This window comes from Electrona antarctica (genome assembly GCF_951216825.1).
Source record: "Electrona antarctica genome assembly, chromosome: 4".
In the NCBI taxonomy this organism is placed as follows: Eukaryota; Metazoa; Chordata; class Actinopteri; order Myctophiformes; family Myctophidae; genus Electrona; species Electrona antarctica.
The window spans coordinates 56461962-56484104 of NC_136809.1; the positions used below are offsets into that span (position 1 = coordinate 56461962).

The 22143-nt window shown below is 43.3% G+C and overlaps 1 protein-coding gene across 1 annotated transcript in view; it reads right to left on the reverse strand.

Moving 5' to 3' along the window:
* The window catches only part of ctnna2 (catenin (cadherin-associated protein), alpha 2), a 782371-nt gene that overhangs the window by 48741 nt on the left and 711487 nt on the right, over nt 1–22143 (reverse strand). Inside the window, 2 exon segments of the mRNA XM_079499975.1 lie at nt 14204–14317; nt 20173–20324. Coding sequence (XP_079356101.1) covers nt 14204–14317; nt 20173–20324 — 266 coding nt within the window.

Sequence of the window (22143 nt, forward strand, 5' to 3'; positions counted from 1 at the left end):
GGGTCTGTAGACTAATATGCACGTCAAACTGGGGGTCCTTGACATTAAAGCGGGTTGAGAATATCCGTTCGCGCCGTAACAAATCTTCTCGTATATAAAGGGGTCCACTGGCATATCTTTAAAAAATAGCGGTCCGTGGGCTAATTACTGTCAATGTGGGGGTCCTTGACCTGAAAAAGTTTGGGATTTGGGAACCAATGGGAACCACTGGTGTATATAGGTGTACAAGGCTGGCCGAGGCCAGCAATTGTTCATAGGAATTTCGGTAACACTTTACTTTAAAGATGGAGTGCCACCATTTTTGTATTTTTTCAGTTTTTCATGTGTCTATGAGGTGACAGTACTTCATTAGACACCCTGGAGTCGTTTTTATGTGCAATTATGTATTCCCTTTGTATTTAGGGTTATTTCCTGGAGGCTGAACCCTTGACAGTCAAACGGGCCAATGAAACACTGATAGTGTGACGTATTACTATTGCACACGCACACGCACATCCCTCTCATATATATTCAGAGTTACTACAGGGGCCAAATCTTTGTGGGATAGGAACATTTCTTTATTTTCTTTTTTTTAAACATTAAACCTCTTGAACCATAGCATCCCTATTCTGAGGAGGACTTTAGAGATTGCATTGAGGTAAAGAGAAAATGCTCTCAAGCAACGTAAATTGATTGAGTTACACTGTGGAGGCAATCCGTACCAAGAGAAGACACCATTGAAGATTCTGGTTTCATCAGCACAGCGATTGATCTCTACATCAAGTCTCTCAGTGTGGGACAAATTGACGAAACTCAAGTTGAAGACCTTTTCGAATTGGATGGAAAAACAAAAGTACGTATTGGAGACAAAGTAATCAAGTTGCGTGAGAAACGTGAATTGCTGGGACTATATTTAATCACCCAATTAAGGCAGCCGACCAAGTTTAGTTCCCAAACTTGAGGAGACAATTGGTGAATATGATGTCAATAGTTCTCCGTTCTGTGTGCTGTTGATGGCACCCTGTACATTCCCACAGACAAAGCCAGAGATGCCAAGGCAGAGCCTCTTGAAGTTGTCCCACAGCCTGATCTGATGTAGGAAGATCTTCCAGGTATCCCACAGCCTGTCAAAGTTCTGATAGTTGACGCCATGGGTGACACCAACCATGCTGAAGCTGTGAGATTTTCAGGATGCATTCAACAAACGCAGCAAAATTATGATGGTTGGCTATGATGTCATGTGGGACACATTGTCTTTGATCGGTATGTGGATCAGTCATTGCCAGAGTTGAAGCTCACCAATACTGAGAATACTAATAAACCATCAAATACTCAAACCTCAATACAGAGAATACTAATAAACCATCAAAGTACAATACATAAACCCAAGATACATACAAACATACACAACATTAATAATATTAATTAATGATTAATAATAGTTCGAAAATCACAGAAATGGGTGCAAGAGAAGGGCCAAAACTGGTCCCGGACCCCCTGTGGAAGACCCCTCGTATTAGCTACTAATTTTTGTAATAAGTGCCCAGCTACAAAAAACGTTTATGCTTCAATAATGATCTAATTTGACATTGTTCTGCAACAGGAGCAGAGCGAGGAATGTAATGAGTATTGAGATGAGTCCGGGGTTATTTTATTAGATAGATTATTAGATTATTCTGGCTACTTTAAAAGTGTAAGAAATCAACTTAGAATATTTAAAAACCTACAAAACAACCCTAATATTATGAAAATCGGACATTAATTGTATGGCGTACTATTATGGGAGGTCCCAAAATAGATGACCCCTTAGAAAAATCAATTTTAGCAAAATATTCCTCGTACCACACTATATAGCCTACCTGCTCTGCTGAAGGAGTTCAGGTTGTTTCTTTTATAATCACAGTTGAAATGAAATGAAATTATTACTATATTTACCCAGGGTATCTGGGCTAAGCTCAATAACTTGTTTCCAGCCAGGCCCTGCTCATAGAACATTTCATCGTAGTGGTTCAATGCCTTGTTCAAGGGCACTTCAGCGGTGGTAATTTTAACGTTAAGTTCAGCTTTGATACATACAGTAGTGTAGTGTCACAGTGTGCATTCTTGTTGGCTGTTGTAGTCAATATGTAGGTCCTAATACTTACAGTATACAAGGCTGTAAAGTCAATAATTAGAAGTAACTGTTGTGTCACGCTGTAAGTCATGTTGCCATGTCTGGCTAATTAAGGCTTAATTAAGCCTTAATTAAGGCTTAGTTAAGCCTCTTAAAGTAAAGTGTTACCGGAATTTCTGTACAGGCGTGTATGTGTTTTCTGTTGTGTCCATTTGAGCAGGCGGCAGCGCGAGTCATGTTATTAACCCAATCCCATGTGTGTGTACTGTAGGATATGACAAAGATTGATGCCTTTCACAACCGACGCCTCAGGAAAAACCTGCCGAATCTTCTGGCCTGAGAGGATATCTTACAAAGAGCCACAACGGATGACCAAGTGCAACAGCGTATATACTGTACTGTAGTGATGGAGATCAAACACCGCAGATTCCGATGGCTGGGACATGGTTTTTTTCCCCAAGCCTATTAAAATCCTGCTCAATAACTCGTTTGGCTCGTGGCGCGCTAATACAGTCATTTTAGTGAAAATAAATTGCACTGTGAATTTCACAAGGCTGAATTTGCGTGAGCCCAGCAAGTTTAGAGTCTCAGAGAGAGTTTTTATTCAAGACGAGTGGCAGTGAATGCCCGAGTATAAAAAGGACCAAATAGAAACCCCGTTTGACGGAAAACTGGTCAACGTTCATACGCGGCTGCAGTCGTGAATAACCCTGGTGGGTCCATTTTGGTTATATTATTTAAAATGTTGTGCGCTCTCATAGTTAAATGAACACTTGTGATGTTACAGTGTGTGGTCTTTTAACCTTTTCGGCAGAATGACCCGGAAGTGATTGTCCTCCATTGTGGTGACAGACAGGGGTCGTGGCGGTGTTCTGACTATTATCGGTTTAACTGCCCCTGGCGGCGACGACGTCCCATCTTGCCTGCCCGAAATGTAATTCCTAGAAACGGGGAAACTGTTTGGAAAATCAGCGACTCTTCTCCTCCTCCTATGATCTTCACCCGTTCATACTGTATGTGTGCTCAGCCGCGGAACAACAGCTGCAGCCTATTTTATCACGATCGCGCTAATGAAACAAAACGCTACACGGTCATGACGGTACAGGATTATCAAAAGTATGTATCAGAAGTTGATGTTACCCAGGTAAAGTAGGCTAATGCGTCACTCGCGCATGTTTTTCCAGATGTCCAAAAGTAATTTATGAAAAACAGAATAACCTTTTTTTCATTGATTGATTGATATAACGCAATTTAGGTCAATGATATTTGATATAGGCTAACATTATGTTGTGATATAATAATATAGCAACGGGTATTTAAGGGCCAGTCAACAGTCATCCGTGAGAACGTGTTTTGGTACGATGATGCGCGATGCAACCCTCCCGCCGCCCCGTTTATGGTTTTAATAACTTTACACGCGATATCTCGAGGTTGCCATGGATTGTGTTAACGGGGCTTCATGCCAAATGGACAGGTTGTTCCACCAAATATTTGTCCAAGCCGAGCAGCCCACTCAGAACACACCGAGGTGCCAGGAATAAAGAGCCATGAGGAACTGAGAGTCTCCCGTTTGGTGTGGTGGGTCTTGAAGACATTCTTTCAGAGCTCAGATGGCCCTGCGATGGTTCCCCGCAGTGTTCCCGGACACCCTAATGTGAAGCCGACACATGAAGGGGTCTGGTGGTTCACACCAGTGTTGTTTTGGTCGACTAAAACTAAGACGAAAAATGTTCGTCGCGTATGACCACTGACGAAAACTACATGGAAACTAAATGAAAACTAAGCTATGATGACTAAAATTAAGACTAAATGTATTGACAATTTCGTCAACAAATAAAAACTAGACAAAAATGTTAGGAAGGGACTAGTGGACAAGTCATTTTACACTTGGTTGCATGCTGAAAATAGCAGATCTACAAGGTCACAACGCGTCGAAGCGTGACGCGTTGTGTGCTTGTAGATCTGCTATTTGTAAAATCAGTCATTATACGACGGCATCAAGGCCCGCCAAAATACATTTTAGTCGACTAAATCAACTGTAGATTTAGTCGACTAAAACCTTATGACATTTAGGGCCCTATTAAGCAAGTGGAATCTAATTACATATAATTTTACAGTTTTTAAGACGTGGGGGCGGGTGCAATGTCATATTACAATTATGGGCCAGGTAAGAAGCGCTTTCGACACCCCGTGGTGTGAGCAAAACGGCCTTGAATTAGTCATGGGAGTGTTTAAGGGAGTTTTGAGGCTTACCCAATGAACATGTCCGTACTATTCTCTTTACGACACCAGCTGATGATGCGCCCTTTTCGGCAAGTGGTATTACATTTCTGCAGACTGGCACCATAGACATGACATGACTTTGTCACATTTGGGTTAATTATTCATATTGCACTGCATGCTGTCACCTTTATGCCTCCAAAGAACAGATCCACAAGCTGTCACAGCCATGATGTGCATAGCTTGTAGGCCTATGTCTCTATTTTGTTAAGTAACTTGCAGTTTTCATTGGAAAGTCATTACAGCGGCGCAGCCATATGCTAAGGGAGGGAGATATACGCACATCGTCACTTAATTTGTTTCTGTTCTAAGCATGAAAAACAGCTGTAAAAATCTTTATTCTAGTTGATTTGATTCATAAATGAATAACTAAGACTTTGAAATGGCACCTACCTATACCTTTCAGATCGGAATGGAACTGCGAGTAGATACGCAGCATTGGCTGGCAAATTGGCAATCCATGCGTAATGTTCCCAGAATCGTCTAACCCCCGAACATACAAGTTCGTTTGATATTGTTTAATTCGATAAAAATAGAACCATATACCATACAGCGAATGAAAGCAAGATTCCTAAGGAATATGGGGATTTTTACATTTTAAAAAACGGTTGAGAAATGAGAGAACCATGAGTGTTTATAATATCAAATATTATAAGAATAATATGAAAGACAAACGGGCTGTGAAGAGCTCAGCTCACCATCCCGACAAGGAGGAAATATAGCCTATAGTGCATGCACGTATATGCACTGACTGTTGCACACACGCTCTTTATTTGTTTCTATTGAAAAACACCAGTAAAATAACGTTTATTTTATTTTATTTCATTCGAGTCACGACGAAGGAATGAGTTGAAATGCCATACGTGCGCCATGCGTATTGCTGCGGCCCCAATGTTATGGTCTTCGCTCGTAGCATATTATTGAAGAAGAATTGAGTCGGGTGTGATACAGCGTATGAAAGCAAACCTCCCAATGAGTATGGAGATGTTTTAATTTCTAAAAAAGGTTGAGAATTGAGCGATATATGACCCTTTATAATCTCAACGAGAAAGCCAGAAAACTCGCTGTTGCCATGTGTCATAGAAACAAGTAAATAGGTCTATAAACATACTCCCAAAAGAATCGCATATAACAGGGGTCTACAACCTATTTTAAATGAAGTGCCATGTTTTTATTTTCTAGATAGTGAGTCTGCCATATCAAGATTCCTTTTAATGACACCACATTAAAATTTCCAGCATATTTTGATTGTCCACAAATATAAAGTTCTTCCTTCTTTTTACATATTTTCTTGCACATTGTTAGAATGATCATTATAAATATATATCCCCCTGCAGTCAGAGTTCATTGTTTTAATGAATGAATGTGATGCATTGTGAGCTGGTAGATCTGCTATTTTCAAAAGTAATCTTTGAAAAAAGTGACAATTGTGGAATATTTTTGAAAAATGTTATTGAAACATTTAAAAACACAAATCTGTCATGGGGGTCACTGGCTTAGTTGGGCAAATGCATTAATCTGGGGGTCCTTGACATGGGAATGTCGCTGTGTGAGGATCACTGGTTTAAACAACATTAGGAGAAAAGCCCAAATAAGCACTTTAGAAACAAGAAAAGCAACCACAACTACCAATATTTACAAGCATCTTTGCAGAAAAAGAAGCCGCTTATAATAAACAGACATGGCAACACTCCAGCAGCACTCCAGAGCCGCTCAAGTGTAAAATGAAACAGTGCTTTTTGCTTTTAAGACGTGGTCAGACCCAGGCGGAATCGGTATGCGCTGAGTGTTTTTAGGTCAAGGGGCTTAATAGCAAATTAGCGCAAAGCGAAAATAATTAACATATGGACACTCCCCCAATGCTAAATTATGCAGGAACGTGGTATTCCATATGAGTGAGCGCTCACCACGGCTTCCATAATACGAAAAGGCGCAGAGCGAGGGCGAAATCTGTATTACCGCATGGGTTTTTCGTCTTGCTTAATAGGGCTCTTAGTCGACTAAAACTAGACTAACACTAAAACATTCCGGGTGACTAAAATGTGACTAAAACTAAGTGAAAACTATTCAAGAGACTACGACTAAAACTAAAATCGAAATGTGCTGCCAAAAACAACACTGGTTCACACAAAACTCCACACATTCCACTAAAACTCTATTTTAGAGTTAACATGACATAAATGAACACTCACAGTCCACCTCAGCCATAATGCAGTATAGCAGGGGGTTCTTAAAGTGGGGTCTGCGTGGGGACCCCCTGCGTGTACTTGAGGGAGTAGGGAAAAAGGAACAAAGGTCGGGGGGGGGGGGCGAGGCACAACATGCAGCACAAGACAGGTCTCCGTTTCCGCACGCCGGTCCGTTTGGTGTGTCTATAGTCTGCGTGTGCATCCCCACTTCACTTACAGGAACTGTAAGTGACACTTACCCACCGGTGTCACTCCAACCCTAGCCTGGAACTCACCTATGCTTTTTATGGCATAGGCAGCTCCCGGCAGGATCCGCCGGGAGAAACTATGCGCAGCTGCGCGACATGAGACTAATTACTTAGAGCGACACAGAGAGAGAGGAGTGTGTGTGTGTACATGTGTGCGTGTGTGTCAATTTAACAAAGGTGCAGACGATCAGAAATCAGCAGAGAGTGAGAGATGTTTGCGCTACTCTATGCCGAATTGAAGTGGACTCGGACCCAGACTTTTTTTTTCTCCCTGGAAAAGAAAACGTCTGGGTTTCCGAGGCTACTCCAACCCAACTCACTGTACAGGATCTAATACTGTAAGTCTTGCAAAGTAAGTGTCATCTTTTAACTCACTTCTAACAGAACGATATACTGTAGTTTTCTATCGAGGCCTTTGCAGAGTTTTTATCCACAGTCATTCGTGTACCTTTTAATGCTCGACTTAGTTTAAATGGGTGTTGCTATTTGTTTTAATTTGATGTAAATGTTATACTTAAGCAATATTACACGAGAGGGTGTGGGTTAACGTGATTATTGCCACGACAGGGATGCGGTGAGGAACGAGACGAAGTCGAGTTCCGCAAGCATCACTGAAGTGGCAATAATCACGTTAACCCACACCCTCTCGTGTAATATTGCAATTATACAACAGTTACCCTTAAAACTAAGAAAATCGCTGAAAGAATATATTTTTTTAATGACAGATGTAGTCACTACGACCACAAATGTCCCAAGAAACTAGCTAGCCTAGCCACCGAGTTTGCTAGCGCTCTGGGAGAACAGAGCAGCTGAATTCTTTGTTTTGATTAGGTGGTGAATGGTGCTGGTTTAACCCACGGCTAGAAGGCTGTTTCAACCAATCAGATTGCTTCCTCGAAACGACCTGTGGTATAATTAGATTTCTACGACTACTGCAGTTGCTCTTTCCTCATAGCTGTATGTTTTCACCGTGCTATTCTGAAGCACTTTGTGAGCGAGTTTTGAATGGTGCTATACAGCAGTGGTTCCCAAACATTTTCATGTCAAGGACCCCCAAATTGACACTCATCAGCCCGCAGACCCCCATTTGAAAAGATATGCCAGAGATTTGAAAAGATATGCCAGGGACCCCCATGAGAGAAGATCTTTACAATGATTCTCAACCTGTTTGATTTCAGGGACCCCCAGTTTGGCATGCATATTACTCTACAGACCCCCATTTAATGGCATTTCTATCTCTGAGACCCCAAATTATATTGTAAAATCAATGTTAATTTAACTCTGAGAGTGTAGTGTCTGTAACTCTGAGAGTGTAATAAAGGAACCAAATGGACCTGTTAGGGTCCATTTGGTTCCATTTGTACACTGTCAGAGTTACAGACCCATAAAGGTCCATTTGGTACCAAACTATAATTTAGCTGGGGACCCCCCCAACGACCCCTGGGGGTCCCCGGACCCCACTTTGGGAACCACTGCTATAAAGTTCATTATCATTGTCAACTCTAACCTCTGGCCACAAAATATACAAAAACAGAACATTTCATGAAAAAAGTTGTATTATTTATAGTTTTTATTTTTCTGTATAATTACGTTTACATTTTCACCATATTAAAATCCTACCTTGAATAATTCAGCCACCGTTGGCTTCTAACTCACTTCAGCACTCACTCTGCTGCTAAAGCCACTTCGCAGGGAAGTGCAGCCCTCGCTCTTCAAGATAGGATTTTGAAACTCTAAACTTCAGCACACTGAAAAGGAATGTTTTTTTTCCCCCTCGACTCCAAGCCTATTCAAATCCTGCTCAATAACTCGTTTGGCTCGTATGGCGCGCTAATACAGTTAATACATTTTTAGTGAAAATAAATTGCACCGTGAATTTCACAAGGCTGAATTTGTGTGAGCCCAGCAAGTTTAGAGTCTCAGAGAGAGTTTTATTAAGCTCCCAACATCATACTTTATCCCATTCTGAGCACTAACAACACTAATGACCGCGTGCACGCGTACCGAGGATTGGGGATGTATAGGCTCTTTCTACCATGGGAGTCCAATATATGGGACCAACTTTGACTGAGGGACTGCCATTTTTGAATTTCCGTTTTTATATGTCATATAAAAGCAGGGGAAATTGACATATTGGTTGTTCAGCTTGACCCACCAGTTTTGGAGATATGGCTTATATAGAGTAATGTCTTGCAGAGAAACAGCGAGTTGAGAAAACAGGCTTGAAAGGTTCACTTCTGTGGTCTCTAACATTACACCTATAGCTACATGTTTAAGCATTTATGTCATGTTTACATGTCGATTTCAGCTCTGACACTTATTTCAGACATGCTCTAGTTATTGTGAAGCAGGCGCGGAAAGTTCTTATAACGGCAGTGCGGGAGAGCACTCGCCTATTAGTTTGCATTGCACAGTGCGTTCATAGTGCGCTATTTCCGAACGCGCCCATTGTGTCAGTGGGTGCTTCAGCCCTCAAGCACCCCCGGACTCGACGCCACTGATGTGAAGAGTCTGCTATTAACTCATTTTGAAAAGAGGAGGAAAAAAAAGGTTTTTCTCCTTGAAAGTTGGAATTTGCGCGATGGCAGGCCCTCAGTCAAATCTGATCACATGGGGGGGTCCAGCATCGGAAGAGAAAACGAGGTCGAAAATATAATTTTTAAAACTGGATTAATGCTCTTTTATCAAATCTCGTGTTTGGCAAAAAAAAACGGTTTTAATAACTTAAGATATCTCGAGGTTGCCATGGATTGTGTTAACGGTGCTTCATGCCAAATGGACAGGTTGTTCCACCAAATAGCAGAGCAGCCCACTCAGAACACACCGAGGTGCCAGGAATAAAGAGCCAGATAGGAACTGAGAGTCTCCCGTTTGGTGTGGAGGGTTTTGAAGACATTCTTTCAGAGCTCAGATGGCCCTGCGATGGTTCCCCGCAGTGTTCCTGGACACCCTAATGTGAAGCCGACACATGAAGGGGGTCTGGTGGTTCACACAAGACTCCACACATTCCAACTAAAACTCTATTTTAGAGTTACCATGACGCAAATGAACACTCACAGTCCACCTCAGCTTAACCCATTTAGGCCTGACCTCGAAATTTAAAAAATGTCTAATAGATCCTGACAGTTTTCTGAAAAAGCTATGTTTCTATGTCAGTCGTTCTTCGATTTTTCAAAAGTAGCAGACCTACAAGCTCGTAGCGCGCCACTCGGTGGCGCGCTATGAGCTTGTAGATCTGCTATTTTTCAATAGCTAAAGCATAACATAATGCTAACACCAAAATGGGTTCCCGCCCAAAATATAGCAGGGGTTCTCAAAAGTGGCGACCGGGGACGCCCAGGGGGTCCCTAGCTAATTTAGAGATAGTAAGGAACCAAATGGACCCTTATGGGTCTGTGAGGGTGTGAGGGTGTCCATTTGGTGTGTGTGTATACACTCTCAGAGTTAAATTAACAGTGGTTTTACAATATAAATTGGGGTATACCAGAGATAGAAATGCCATTACATCTTGACATGAATACGTTTGAGAACCACTGCTATACATTATAGGCTATATTCCACATCAGCTATGGATGGATCCGTAGCGGTTCGGTTCAGATATCACCGGTCCCGTTTCGGACCGGGTCCAATTTGATGGACCCGTGCTGCCCTCTATAGTTTGAGGGTCCAATGGAGTTATAAGAGGTTTTGTCCGAAGCGCTTTTTACTACTTTTCACTGGTTCCATACTTTCGAAAAACAACACAACGACGTGAAGGGTGTTCAATTAGCACTGATTAACGGAAGATAGAAAATCATATAATCTAAAACGATCAAAAATGGAGTTAGGTGGTTTCCTCCCCGACAGCAACGCCTCCCAACTACCAGCTCTCGCCTCCTCAACAACTGCTCCAGGATCTGGCTTTAACCCATATAGACCCGAGTTAAAAACATTCACTTTCAAAGAATATATATTCAAAGATTTGCGGCACATTTTCACGATTTTTCAAAAATAGCAGACCTACATGTTCATAGCGCGGCACTTGGTGCCGCGCTATGAGATTGCAGATCTGCTATTTTCCAATAGCTAAAGTATAGCATAATGCTTGAAACACCAAAAGGGGTTCCCGCGCAAAATGTGTTAAGAAATACTGATTGATATATCCTAAAAATGAGGTGAAATGAGTGTGTTGGAGGGAGAAAGAAAGAAAGAAAGAAAGAAAGAAAGAAAGAAAGAAAGAAAGTTGGCGCATGCAGTGATTAAAACTGGGTAAACCGTCCAGGATTGGTTTAATTTCAGTCTCCCCTTGATTTTGTTCTTTCACGACCGGATGCATTAACACCTCCCTCTGCGCGCTGGCTGTGAAGATGCCCTAGGCAGTATACCACACACACGCACACACACACACACACACACACACACACACACACACACGCACACGCACACGCACACGCACACGCACACACACACACAGTACCTCACAGGTAGAGGCAGAGGGCCAAGTCACACTCCTCCATCCATCCGCAATCCATTCACCACGCACACGCACGCGCTCACGCACACGCAAACACACACACAGAAGCCAAGAGGCTCTGCTATACTGGAGGCGAGCTAGCTAAGGCACTGATACCCTCTTAATGTTCTTCAAGCCAGACCCCCAAGTGAAAAATCTGTAATGTGCTCAGAGCCCCCATAGCTCCGGTAATGACGATGGAGGCTCTGGCAAACGGCGCTATAGCCGCTGTGTCGTATACCCTATTTGTGTTTCTTGTGCTGCCATCTGAGAGAGGGATTTGGTAATTACTTTCTTTGTTTGTGTGACCTGGTAATTTTACACCTGCCACGATCAAACAGGGTTAATTTTGAAACAAGTGTTAGGGTAATTTAAATGGACATGGTCATGCCGGTTTAAGTGGAACTATTGTTGAATCATCAGCCCATAACAGGTGTGGCAGACGATGAGGAGGATCATGCGTGTCGAGTCGACACGGGGAAAAAGAATTATTGAAGAGTATAGTTTGATTCAGGAAAATAACTATGATGCCACAGTTCATTTTATGACTAATCATCTGGCCTTTTTTGGCCTAGAGCTAATGTCAATTATTTGTGCGCAATTGATTTTAGTATTAGACCGCGAGCGTTCACGTAGAATACAAAGTGTGTGTGAAGAGGAGACTTATTTGAACTTGTGGAATAAAACGCTTTGAGGCATTAAAGCTGCTATAAGCAATAATAAGTCAACATTTTAATGTCCTTTTTTACTTTTTATTTGTTGGTATTCAGACAGCCAGCAATGGGTAGAACGCTCCCGGAAAAAAAGAGTTTCTGTGACACATCTAGGGGCCGCAATCTGCATTGAAAGATGTTCCTAGAAGCTTTGTAATGAGGGGGGCGATCACGTAAGTTTTCAAATGATCGGAATGGGAGCCAAAAAAACGTGATCGGGACATCAAAGTATCAATATTATATCTATATCATGATATTAGACTGGATATTGTCTGTGATTTTGGGATATTGTATACTATTGTGATATGGCATGAACGTGTTCTATAAATATAAATATCGGAACGGGAAAAATCTATATCGGCAGATGACTGACATCAGTGGTGGTTGAATCCATTGTGCACTCACCCGTGTATAGGTGTAGTTCCAGACTCTGTACAGCAGTCTGTGCAGAGGAGACTCACCCTGTAAGGTGTAGTTCCAGACTCTATACAGCAGTCTGTGCAGAGGAGGCTCACCCTGTAAGGTGTAGTTCCAGACATACAGAAGTCTGTGCAGAGGAGACTCACCCTGAAAGGTGTAGTTCCAGACTCTATACAGCAGTCTGTGCAGAGGAGGCTCACCCTGTAATGGCTCGTACACACTGCCCGATATTTGCTCCGATTATGCTGTCGGGAGCATTTTTGGCGCTCGCCGACAAAACCCCCGATCTGACTCAAGATCGGGCTTTGATCGGCGAGGTTTTGCTCGCTGTGTGTGAAAGGAGCTGCGAGAAGATCCAGCGCCGATAAAAGCGCTCGCCGACGCCTCCCCGACCATTTCTGAATACCTAGCACGTTTGATATTTGACTCTGTCGCCGACTGGATATCATACAGTATGAACTGGGTTGCGACTGCGTCCCGATAAGGCCTGTATTACAGCCAATGAGAGCACACTGCTCACAGCACTGCTGTCTATCTGTCTGTATGTCGACTGTATCGATAGATGATCAGATGATAAGATATATAACCTTCATTCCGTCGGTAAATCCCTGTGTCGTACATATTGGTAGCCTATATTAGCCCAATATTGCCGTTACGCATTTCACTTGAATAATGTTGATAAAACCGCATCGGAATCAACAGTGCAGAGCAATTTGAGCAAACTTTCCCTGCGCTGTGTGTGTGTGTGTGTGTGTGTGTGTGTGTGTGTGTGTGTGTGTGTGTGTGTGTGTGTGTGTGTGTGTGTGTGTGTGTGTGTGTGTGTGTGTGTGTGTGTGTGTGTGTGTGTGTGTGTGTGTGTGCGCGCGCGCGCACGCGAGACAGAGTTATTTAATGAAACTCAAGATTATAACGTCCTGTCTCGCTATAGCGCTGCTATAACAAACATGTCGCCCTGTGTAGCCTGGCTAGGCTATTCCTGTGTGTGTGGCGTGCGAGAGAGAGAGAGAGAGAGAGAGAGAGAGAGAGAGAGAGAGAGAGAGAGAGAGAGAGAGAGAGAGAGAGATGTATCGTGCATGTCAAAATGAATTGGAATAAAAAACAAATGATCTGATCATGTAGAGTCTGGGTCTGGATCGCATCTTGGTGAACTCTTGCAGTGTGTGATCCCTGGTCGGCGATCAATCGTTTAGTGTGAAAGCCACAAAGATATAATGACAGCCGAGTTAAAAAAAATACTCTGATGACTCGACGACAACTTTAAAACTCCTACAGTGTGTAGGGGCCATTAGGTGTAGTTCCATACAGCAGTCTGTGCAGAGGAGGCTCACCCTGTAAGGTGTAGTTCCAGACTCCATACAGCAGTCTGTGCAGAGGAGGCTCACCCTGTAAGGTGTAGTTCCAGACTCTGTACAGCAGTCTGTGCAGAGGAGGCTCACCCTGTAAGGTGTAGTCCCAGACTCTATACAGCAGTCTGTGCAGAGGAGGCTCACCCTGTAAGGTGTAGTTCCAGACTCTACAGCAGTCTGTGCAGAGGAGACTCACCCTGTAAGGTGTAGTCCCAGACTCTATACAGCAGTCTGTGCAGAGGAGGCTCACCCTGTAAGGTGTATAGTTCCAGACTCCATATAGAAGTCTGTGCAGAGGAGACTCACCCTGTAAGGTGTATAGTTCCAGACTCCATATAGAAGTCTGTGCAGAGGAGACTCACCCTGTAAGGTGTATAGTTCCAGACTCCATACAGCAGTCTGTGAAGAAGAGTATAGACTCACCCGTGCACTCTGTCCAGCGATGAGCTGGTCGTCCTCAGTCTGGACGCTGGTCCTGCTGCGAGCGTCATAGTCCTCCTGCTCGAAGTCAGAGTCGTCCTCCAGTTCCTCAGGTGTCTGGAGGGTGGAGTTATAGAGGGAGAGAGAGAGGGAGGGAGGGAGGGGTGTGACAACAACATGGTTTAAAGGGATTGTGACATAAAATACATAAAAGTTTTTGTAATTTTTCTGAAATTTGTTTTAGGTTTTCTGAGCTCAATAGCCAATCTATAAAGCTCACAACGTGTCATAAAGACACGTTGTGAGCTTACAGAAGGGCTGTTTTCGGTGCACAACATGATTCCATTGAAGTCTGTGGATTCTGTGGAAGTTGTGGCGACTGAGATCTCTAATCCATGCAACAATCACAACATTGACGAGCAAAAGGGGCAATTTTCATTGTCCTAGCCTGGGCAGCAAGCATTCCATTCCGGGTATATGATCCGGTCGGTAACTGGTAACTTTCGTCATGTTGTAGTCAATGATTTGTAGTCATCCGGCGGAATCAGTACTATGAATGGGTACTTTCTTATTCCGCCTTGTGGTTTCCTGCCTGATGACTACAAACCAGTGACTACAACATGACGTAAACTACAATCCTGATGACTACAAACCAGTGACTACAACATGACGTAAACTACAATCCTGATGACTACAAACCAGTGACTACAACATGACGTAAACTACAATCCTGATGACTACAAACCAGTGACTACAACATGACGTAAACTACAATCCTGATGACTACAAACCAGTGACTACAACATGACGTAAATTACCATCCTGATGACTACAAACCAGTGACTACAAACATGACGTAAATTACCATCCTGATGACTACAAACCAGTGACTACAAACATGACGTAAATTACCATCCTGATGACTACAAACCAGTATCTACAAACATGACGTAAATTACCATCATGATGACTACAAACCAGTGACTACAAACATGACGTAAATTACCATCCTGATGACTACAAACCAGTGACTACAAACATGGCGTAAATTACCATCCGCTCCAGACCGGTTAATTCACACGGCGGGTTTGGAACACAGACTTTCAGGCTTTCCTCCGAGGTGAAAAGCCTATGGTGACGTCGCCAGGTTATCTTTGTCCACAACGTACATGGCACAATGTCACCCTCCAAGCTCCTCTGTGTAGCCGCCGTAAGTTCTCCTCGTGAGATTGAACGGTGAACACATCATTCTGACACGGCTTATGACATCTAGAGATGTCCCATAATTAAAACAGTTTAGATCTAAAACCCTGAATAATTCATCGATCTGACCTTCACCGCAAGGGTTTTCAAGTCCTTTACATCATTTGTTTGTTCAAGGTTGCGGTTCGCCAGAAGTCCACTCTCGCAACACCAGAGGGAGTTCGGTTAACAAACCACCACGTGCAACCCAGGTTCGGCTCAAACAAGGGATTCAATTATTTCCGCACCTATGCCACAAGAATGTGGAACGTCCTACCAACAGCCATTAAAGGTGGCCTTACACTAGCCGATTATTTTCAATCTGAAATCTGATAGCACCACACACTACAGGATAATCGGAGCGGGGCAGAGCAAATATCAAACATTCTTGATGTTGATCGGGTCGATCCCGATCGCGCCCCGAGCAGATCGATTGAGTCGGGCACCCCCGAGCGTCAAAAAATGCCCGATTATCGGCTAGTGTAAGGCCACCTTTAGACATGTTAATCCCTAGACTTCAAAAGGGCACCTACGGATGGCTGCGATTCAAAACTGGCCCCTGTAAATAAAGTCAAACCCTTTCTCCTCATACTGTACATATTTTCCCCTTTTTTACTTTCTTTATAATGAGCATTTCCTGTTTTGTTTTGTTTTGTTTTTTAATATAAGTGTATATTTGTACGTCAACAACAACAAAAAGGTATTTTAAGAAACACTAAATAATACGATATAAATCATATTGTCTTATTAAACACAGACTCTGATCTTGCGCTCGGTAAGTCACTTTGAATAAGAGCTTTGTTCTGCCGAATGTCAAAATTCTACATTCTGTTTTGTCTAATTAACCCATTCAGGCCTGACGTCGAAATTTAAAAAAAAAAGTTTTCTAAATCATGACAATTTTCGGAAAGAAAAAGGCACATTTTAACGATTTTTCAAAAATAGCAGACCTACAAGTTCATAGCGCGCCACTCGGTGGCGCGCTATGAGCTTGTAGATCTGCTATTTTTCAATAGCTAAATTATAACATAATGTTTAAAACACCAAAATGGGTTCCCGCCCAAAATGAGTTAATGGTTAATGTGGTTAAACGCTAACGTGACATGGATGCGTTCCAGGTCTCAATGGATTAACAGCATCAATCGTAGGACTGTAAGTGAATCAAAAAAGATGCAACTGGTGTTAAATCCACATCACGACCTTTTCTCTTTATAAACAACTAAATTAAATAATTGCTGTTCAAGGTCAGTTACTACAGTAAATAACTAAATTACATTTAGCATTTTATTCCTGTTGCCTTTGGCCAAAATACAGCGGCACTGCCAAGTGTGGGAGGAGGAGGACTCAACAACTTTGTGGATATTGGCTTGCAAAGACAATTATTCTTCACTTTCAAGAAAATACTTTGTTTTATTGCTCCATCATACTGCTATCTATCTGCCTGACTGTGGCTGTTAGAGCGGATACACACACACTACACAGACACGAGGAAGAAACTGTTCTCACAGTTTATTTTTTCATTAAAATGTACCACAATGCTTCTCAAGACCCTATCAAACTTTCAAAGTATATAGTTGGGGAGTTATAAGACTTGGATTCTGTAAATCCACCCAGACTGAGCATAAGCGGGCGCCCTATAGCCGTCTTCAGAATTCCAAAGAAGGACCAATATAATCCCGCTTGTTGTATTAGAGGAAGGAAATACGCCAAACACATACAAATACACACTCACCAACAAAAAAAACCTATTAGCCCATTTAAACCTGAGGACACATCTCTGTCAACGTATAGCTTTGAACCACTGTTAACCGTCATTTTAAACTGTAGCTGTTGAAAATTAGCAGGTCTACAAGCTCATAGTGCGGCACTCGGTGCTGCACTATGAGCTTGTAGATCTGCAATTTTGGGTTTTTTTAAACGTGAAAATGTGTGCAAATCTTTTGCATATCTATTCCTTCACAGCGAACATTTTTAACTCAAATCTTTGCTTCTGGGAGTTCCCTGGAACAACATATTTTCAGATGGGGGTCGTTGGCCAAATTACATATAATTTTTGGGCTCCTTGACGTGAAATAGTTTGAGCACCACTGACACATAGGAACATTTTTTCCAGATATTTTTGTAGAATCTTGAGGTCTCACGGCCAAGCTACACACCAGGCTTTTCTCGCGCGTTTACCCTAAACGCGCGGCCCGCGCGTGCGTTTTTTAAAATAGGACTGGACCTAAATTAAACGCACGCGCGGGGGTAAACGCGCACAAAACTTTTGTGCGCGAAAAGCCTGGTGTAGCGTGGCCGTCAGGTCTAAATAGGTTAGAGATGGGACCCATAATTTCATTTTCACAGCGTGCATTAGGATGTTATATTATTATACAACAGGCGAAAGCTGGAATCCTTCAAGTTTGTAGCTTCGGAAAGTAATTGAACTTTCGGAGGAGATTACGAGGGGCCAGTTGGTCGCAGGCGGTTCAAAGCCTGCCTGTTTTCAAACATTATTTATTTACCCACATCTAATTATGTTTGCCCATAATTAGATTCTCTCTTCTTTTCCTGTTTATTATTATATTATCGTCATCATTCTTGTTGTCCACAGCAGCACCGGGGGAAACTTTCCAGCGCGCGTAAAAAGTTGAGTAAATTAATTGCCATGAGCTGTGTTACGTCTATGTATATGAAAAGGGATTAAGGGATGGAGATACTGTACTGTACTGTAGTAGATATTAAAGTCCACTTCTTAAAAGTTAACCATGCATGACCTCATCATGTATTTCCATTATCGCATGTTTGGAAAATGTCATGCTGGCTTTTAACCCATTTAGGCCTGACGACGTCGAAATAAAATATAGCAAAATAAAAAATAGCAGACCTACAAGCTCATAGCGCGCCACTCGGTGGCGTGCTATGAGCTTGTAGATCTGCTATTTTCCAATAGCTAAAGTATAACATAATGCTTAGTTAAAACACCAAAAGGGGTTCACGTCCAGAATGGGTTAAAAAGGGAAAAAAGGCGAACAATATTAGAAAAAGAGGATTTTTAAAACTCACCTTTTTTTCTCTGGCCTTTAATTTGAGGGCTTTATATTAATAAATGACATACCGAAGCCGCCGGGATTGTTTCATTACCCTTGGAGCATATATCGCCAAAGTATTTGCGCCTTTTGATCCATGAAAATCCCACTGAAAATAGTCCCATAAAGCTTTTTGTCGAACCGAAAAAAAATAATCCACCGTCGCGATGCGGAACAACAACAAGCAGTGAGGTTCTCATGCAGCTCAGTGCAAACTACCGCTCACTTGCATTGAACTCATTTTCCCAGAAGCCCTTGCAGCCCAGTGCACGGCTCGATTTCCGGGTTTCGTCATCATCATAAGGCGGCGGCCTCGTCACCAGGTCCGCGACAAATCCGTTATTTATTATTATTTTTATTTTTTAAATGTTTTTTTGTGGCTTTCGCCTTTATTTTATATTTTTTATGGAGGGACAGACAGTAGGCTGACAGGAAATGGGGAGAGAGATGGGGGGGAAGACATGCAGTAAAGGCCGTCGGGATCGGGAGTCGAACCCGCGGCACACTGCCAGACTGGATTACCAGCCAAGGTGCCTGGACCATTGAGCCATGGCCCACCGCTATTTATTTTTAATTGTTAAAAAAGGGCGAATTAAAATAAATAGTGGGTTTAGCGTAAGCAGGGGAAGAACATGTACTATAATGCGGGTTACGTGGGTTATGTAGTCAATGAGTTAATGTTATCTGATTGTAATGGTATAGGTATTCTTGTTGTATATATGTCTCTTGCTTGGGAGGCATACTATGGTCCGACGGAGCATTGGTTTCGACATGTGTCCGCACCTCGGACTAGCCTCTGCTCCCGTGCTTGCCGTTACGGTTAGGTTCGGACCAAACACATGCACCCCTCTTGCTTATGCTATGTTTTGCTTTTTTTTCCTCTTTTCTTTATTGGCTTGATGTGATTTTACCATGTTTACTTTTCTACTGTGAATCACTTTGGTCAATTGTGGTTGTGTGAAATGTGCTATTATGAATAAAGGTTGATTTGATTTGATACAGTAGCCGAGAAACCATCCTCTCCTGTGTTGATTCTGTCGACTAAAGGTGCGTTCAGACTTGAATTTAACCCATTCTGGAACCCCTTTTGGTGTTTTAACTAAGCATTATGTTATACTTTAGCTATTGAAAAATAGCAGATCTACAAGCTCATAGCGCGCCACCGAGTGGCGCGCTACGAGCTTGTAGGTCTGCTATTTTAGAAAAATCGTAAAAATGTGGCACAAATCAGGCCTAAATGGGTTAAATATTCGCCTCGGTTCGTCCCGTTTGTTGCTGCGCCAGGTTGCGCCGCACCCGTTTGCGGCGCTCGCGCAACTTCTCGTCTCTGCGTTGACTTTGTATGTAATCACGCCAACCATCCAAATCTGAACGCACCTTCAATGACTACAAAATTTTCGTCGACCACGTTTTGTCACTGAGGAAAACTGAATGAAAACAAACTCAGCTACGATGACTAAAACTAAGACTATAACTATAATCTACCTGATCTTGAGGCCTACATAATCGGGAAAAAATATCTTTATTTATTTTTTCTTTCTCAACTAGTCAACTAGTACCAACAAGGTCGACTAGTGGATTTACTAGTCGACTAGTTGCTTAATGCCCTACTTTCCACCCACTGCCCCCTTTTGAAGCGCAAACCCTTCGACGTATACGTACCCTGATCATGAGGACGGCCTTCCTGATGTCGCGCACTCCGTCGTACACCAGGCGGGACGCGTCGATGAACTCGTTCTCCTCAAAGGCCTGCGGGGGGTTGGTGCTCAGCGCCTCGATGGCCACCTCCACCTGCTCCGCAAAGCGGGGCATCACTGTGGACAGGAGAGAGGAGAGGTTGAGGGGGGTTGGTTGGTGCTCAGGGCCTCGATGGCCACCTCCACCTGCTCCGCAACGCGAGGCATCAGTGCGGAGAGGAGAGGGGGGTTGGTGCTCAGGGCCTCGATGGCCACCTCCACCTGCTCCGCAACGCGAGGCATCAGTGCGGACAGGAGAGAGGAGAGGGTGCAGGGTTAGGGTTAGGGTCATGGAAGGAGGAGGGCATGCATGAACATCAGCAGGAGTACACATGTTACCAACTGAACCTGTATGATGGAATGCCAAGGGCATTTTTTCTTCTGTACCACGGCATTTTAATGACGTCACGCACACGCACACACGTGCAATCGCACGCACGCGCCTAAATAGGCGCCTAGATAGTGTTTATAGTTTATAGTGTATGAGAGTTTTAGACACACAAACACAAACGTATAGACAAAAAATGATCAGACAAACGTCCTTACTGTGCTGGCCTGCAGTCGTGAAACTAAAACGTTTTTTTTTGCTCTGGACGAATCTGTTATTTGATGGAGGAGGAGGCATTCTTGTTGCGTGCAGAACACCACAGAAGCCATACCGCTGTGCTGCTTACCGTGTATGAGAACGTGCGTTCAGGTATTAGTTAAACCTTGTTGTTATGCAAAGTAGTAGCGCTTTGATTTGGCCACGGTACTTGACGGTCTCGTGACACCGAGGTTAGCTGCGTCGTCGTCTTCTCTTGAATCCACGGGGACGTGTTCTATATAGCGTGCACGCGCCTGCACCGTTCCATTCCGTATATACCTGCGCGTGCACGTCGCACTGTTTTTGGCACCGCACGGCTTGGTACTGCGTTCTACGAGCTTATTGACACCACTGGCTAAAAGGGTGAACCAGAAAATAGCAGCCAGGAGAATGAGACTATAGAGCGTCGCAGTCCCGCCCCCTTTCATGACGACGCCAGGCCCAGGAAATGATTCCCAATGCATTTTTCCCATAGACATTTCAAAAAGTATTTATTTAAAGACGGTTACGGACAAACCCAACTCGAGTCATGACAACTCATGACAACAAACACAATATTTTGGGACCAAACAAATAATTACAAAGAAGAAAAACAACAACAAAAGTGTTGTAACCTGCCGTTTTTTTCTTCTTTCTAATATTTGTTCGGCCCAAAAAAATGTGGCCAGATGTATGGAGAAACGAGAGGAGAGGAGAGGAGAGGAGAGGAGAGGAGAGGAGAGGAGAGGAGAGGAGAGGAGAGGAGAGGAGAGGAGAGGAGAGGAGAGGAGCAGCCAGGCCAGGCGAGGAGAGGCACAAACATGGAGGAATGACATACATACCACAGTGTCTAGTTTAAAAGAAAATCATGTTTCTCCCTGAGGAGCTTTAATGCCAGACAGAAAAGGACAGAAAGAAATGGTGGCAACGGAGTGTACACTAGATCACTGTGTACTGTCTGGAGTCAAGGACACACACACACACACACACACACACGCACGCACGCACGCACACACACACACACACACACACACACACACACACACACACACACACACACACACACACACACACACACACACACACACACACACACACACACACACACACACACACACACATACACACACACACACACACACACGCACATACACACAGTCACACGCAGTGTCACACAGTCGCTCTGTCTGCGTCAGTGGCGGCTAGGGTCTCCCCTCTCTGTCAAGTCGGTGCTCGCTGATGCACTTAAGAAGAAAGGCAAGATGTCACCCCAAATCTCGGCACGCAGGGGACGGGACACCAGTCCAAAACGCTGCGCCGCCAATTAGCTGT